The sequence below is a fragment of the Fulmarus glacialis genome, unplaced genomic scaffold (genome assembly GCF_000690835.1).
Source record: "Fulmarus glacialis isolate BGI_N327 unplaced genomic scaffold, ASM69083v1 C14162297, whole genome shotgun sequence".
Taxonomy (NCBI): Eukaryota; Metazoa; Chordata; class Aves; order Procellariiformes; family Procellariidae; genus Fulmarus; species Fulmarus glacialis.
In genome coordinates this window covers 1-4,349 of record NW_009242733.1, presented here as the reverse complement: position 1 = coordinate 4,349, position 4,349 = coordinate 1, and the positions used below count along the sequence as shown (strand labels likewise).

At 45.1% G+C, this 4,349-nt stretch overlaps 1 protein-coding gene across 1 annotated transcript; it reads right to left on the bottom strand.

The window, feature by feature from the left end:
• Positions 1-41: 41 nt before the first annotated feature.
• On the bottom strand, positions 42-4,102 carry LOC104069132 (inhibitor of nuclear factor kappa-B kinase subunit beta-like; the record flags this gene model as incomplete). The annotated part of the gene is made up of 10 exons (XM_009586349.1): positions 42-103; positions 218-369; positions 629-752; positions 1,114-1,228; positions 1,430-1,624; positions 2,090-2,219; positions 2,525-2,632; positions 2,972-3,096; positions 3,467-3,556; positions 4,014-4,102. Coding segments are annotated over 10 exons (1,190 nt in total), but the record flags the coding sequence as incomplete, so codon positions are not given.
• Between the last annotated feature and the right edge of the window lie 247 nt (positions 4,103-4,349).

Sequence of the window (4,349 nt, the reverse complement as noted above, 5' to 3'; positions counted from 1 at the left end):
AAGCCTCTTTTTCTTTAGGATAAACAGATTTAGAAACATACCCGTCCACAAAGTTCCACAGCTTGCTCCATCTCTTTCCAGGCAAACAGCAGCTTCTCAGAAGCTACAGGAATGAAAGAAGAGTGATTGCTTTTCTCAGGTTCATACAGGAAAAGGTGGATACTTTGTGGGGATAAGAGCCATAAAAAGACCTCTGTTTGCCAAATGCTATACTCACTAATTCCAAATTCAATCTGTTCTTTATACTTCTCCAGATCAATTTGGATGCTTGTTTTAAAGAAGTCCAGCTTTGCTTTCAGCTGCTGGGAAAGGGAGGCCATAGAATTCTTCATCTTCGAGAGGGTACTATTGTAACGCAACAGATTCATCCTGCATGGACAAGAAGAAGGTCCTATTACCCTCCCAAAGTAAAAATGCAGACTTCCACTTACATCAAAAGTAGATACTTCAGAGTGTAGCAGTGAACACAAAAGCAGTTGTGTCAGAGGATGGAACTCTCAGCTTTTCATTAATCGTTAATGGCTCCACTCATGGGCTTCCCCATTCCAACAGGGTCCCATTCCTGTCCTTTGTCTTTCACCAGGGAGCAAAGGCAGAGATAAGTATTCTAGAGAAATTGCCACCGTACATGGCTGCTCGCTGCCCCTGCTGAAGCCGGTTACAGTCCTCTTTCAGCATCCGGATTGTGTGCCAGATCTGACCCCACACTTTCCGCAACTGGAAAAAGTGGAGATTCTTCTTTGGATCCTGAACTGGAAACAGAGCGGGGTTGGGGGGGGAGGGAAATGTACATATCAGCATGAAGCCTAAAAGTAGTGTTATCACATGACAAAACAGACCAAAGCATCACTCCTTTGAGGAGCATGTTACCTCTTGCAAAACCTATAGTTGGCTAACTCCTATGCAGCTTCCCCAGTATATCAAAATCAAACACTTCCTTCCCTCAGTTATTTTGACAAATTGAATGATTGCTATGCCAGTCCATTTTACTGCTTCTTCAGTCCCGATATGCAAAAGCTCTCTCTACTCTTTGCACATGATACAGACCAGAGAACACAGGCAGACCTCTCAACGCGGACAACCTCTCACATTCATGCTAGAGAAAGTCCTTACGGATGCAGTCAACACTTTCCGGATGAGGACGCAAGGCAACCTGAGCCTCATAGGCAACTTTCTGGTTATCGAAGAGGAACAGGAGGTCTGTGTCTGCAGCTGCAGTATCGTTCATCTGCAGAAAACAAAAGACCCAACCAGATTCTCTCAGAAAAAGCAAGCCTCAATAACACCATAAAAAGAATGTTTCTCCTCAGCCAAAGACTGAACACCAAAGGCAACAGAGTGCCTATTCTGCAAGGGCTGTTAGGTCTGTGTGGTTACTATGACAAAAGCCTGCTGATTCACTCAACAGGAAGGGAGTATCCAGACTCACCTTGCTATCAGCTATATGTTTAGTGGCCAACTTCTGAGAAAACAATGCCAGTCCAGCTTCCTGCAGTAGCTCCTGGTCCTGTTCTGGGATTCCCGTATCTGACTGGATCCTGGCCTTCACAGTCTGCAGAGTCTCCTCCTCTGTCACAGGGTAGGTGTGTACAGTTCCCGTAACCATGTTCAAAACATGAAGCAACTACAAGAAGAGCAGTGTGACATGAGAAGGGCTGAAGATATATTGGTCATGTTTGAGCAGAGATCCCAGGACTGAAACACTGGCCACCAATAAACTGTTCAAAGCACTTGCAGGGCTCAAGAAGTCACTTTGCAGTGTCTTCGTAACATTACGCCAAAGTCCTTGTCCTCCATCAACTGGAAGAGAGGCCACATGGCAATTAAACAGCTTCAGCTGCAGAATCCTCTTAACCAGAATGTGGAACCAAGCACACGCAGGAGCTATTTGCTACTCCCAACAAGCTCAGGGAGTGTTTGTCCTCAAATAAACAAGAGGAAAGCACCCGTCACTAACTGTCAGGAGACAGCTAAATGAGATTCTGTGCTGCTCCTACTCCTAGGTCTATGACTCGAGCCTCTTCTCTCATGGGCTACTGGCAACTGCTCTCTGGAAAATTTTTCAGGGTAATACAGACCCATTGCTCACCTTCAAGTTCAAAATGTCATCCAAAGCTTTGAAACACCCATTGGGTCCATATGTAGGATCTGTACCTCTCTGCCGTGGGTGCCACATTAACATGAGTTGCAGCCATTTCTCCAGTCTCCCAGCCAAAACACTGAAGGACCAAAACAAGAAGGGGATCAGAAGAGGTAAAAGTGCATTTGCAGTCACCATATGGCCTGGTCTCTGCAGGAGGACTGATGTTCCCCCTCCACCTCCCTACCCCGATCACAAATGCAGTGTTTGGAAGGCAGAAACAGACTCACAACTACACAAGTCTGACAAGGGACACAAGCATTGTTTGTGTCATGCACTCAGTTTATTCATAGATTAACACAGTAAGGCATATAATATAAACCTGGTCCTTTTGCAGAAGAAACAGTTTATCCCAGCATGGCATAACAGATTTCTAGTCCTTACCTGTTTAGATTGTTCGGGCAGGGTAAACTGCTAGAAAATTTGACTTCTCCAGATAAGTCTTCTGAAACGACAATATCCAGCTCGCTCTTCTGTCGCACTTTTGTATGCCTAGTGAATTCAAGCAAGTACAATAGTGAAATAATCACCTGTCTTTCCCAGGCTGCATGTTAGTAGGCTCTTAAAGCTACTCTTGACAGATGTAATACAGATGCTGCTTTGGTTTCTGCTACCTGCTCTGCAGGAGTCAGTCCTGATCCCAAAAAGCAAGTATCACGAATGCTGAACTTGCTCAGGTAGGTCAAACTCCTGTGAAGGGAGTCTGTCTCCATAAAGGCAAGGAACATAGGGATATTACCCTAAGAATCAAGGGACCACACTTCTACTTCCTGTAAACAGGACAGTCACATTGCACGCACTCTTCTTATCACCTGGCCCCAGCTCACTCACCATTGCACTGGCTGCCAGTTGGGTAGGAACGGTCGGAAGCCTGTAATGCACTCAAAGGCCAGCGTGCCAAAGCTCCAGTAATCCACTGTCACAGTATACTTCTGCTGTTCCAACAGCTCTGGAGCCTGAGAGTTTACACACACATGACACAAAGCCACCCATCTCTTAGCTCTCTCTATCCCCTAAGAGCTCATTAACATTTGTGAAACTGATTAAAGACAGTGCTGAACACTCTGCCTCTCACTAGCTTCCAGATCCTCTCAAAGTGAACAGCAGAGGTTATTGGCACTCCTGCTTCTTATTTATAACAGACATAGCTAGCAGACACTGTGAAAACCCAGTGTCAGCAAAAAACCAGTCACCTCTGCTAGCTGCAGCACCCCAAACGCACCCCATACCAGGAAAAGTACTTCATCCCAGCCCAAAGCTTGATAACAGTTAACTCTATCCCACTGCAAAGTGGTAACTGCTCTTCTAGCTGAATTCCTTCCTTACCAAGTACTGTAGAGTCCCAACAAAGGATGTGCATAGGCTGCCCTGATCCAACTCCTTAGCATAACCAAGGTCAATGATTTTGTGTATTAACTGAAACACACAACAGAGAATAAGAACACTAAAGAGAAGTCCTGTTAAAAGCACACCATACAGCGGAGAAAGAAAAGCTCTTCAAAGGTATGCAGGAAAGGTGCCAACGAAGAGGCTCCTGTAGATTCCTAAAACCACAAAGTATGTAAAGTTGTCATTGGCTTGATACACACAGAGCTGGAGACATTACTGCTAATTCAGATCTTTGACCAATCAGTACAGTCTGGTTCCTTCCTTAATAGTTGAAAGTGAAAATGTCAGGTGTTACCAGAAGTCTAATACAACCTTTCATCTCAGCTGCATGCAGAATACTGTTCATCTGACACACAGATCTGAGCTAGCTGTTATCCCGGGTTGAGTGCTCTTGCAGAGGGACCACTGTAACTGCATGAAGCACATGCATGTTCCTCTTAAACTTACTTGTCCGTGCAGGCAGAGACACCTGGTTCCTGCTTACCCTTTGCTCTCCTTGCTGCAGCACAATGTTCTCTGGTTTCAAGTCTCTGTGGATGATCCTGTTCTCATGAAGGTACCTGAGAGCAGAAGCTGAGACACAGAAAAAGCCACTTGTAAGAGTGTAACTAACAGTACCTAGCATGAGCTCAGTAAGGATTCATTTCTACCTGGTATAAGCATGGCTTTTGGGTTAAATCTTGTACAATCAAACATACAATGAAACACCAAGTGCAACATGAAAAGTCGGCATCAAACACTTCTGGACAGAGTTTCCTCCTCAGAGGTCCTCCCTCATGCCCTCTTTGTAAATTGGAATAACATTGCCTAGCTTCCAGTC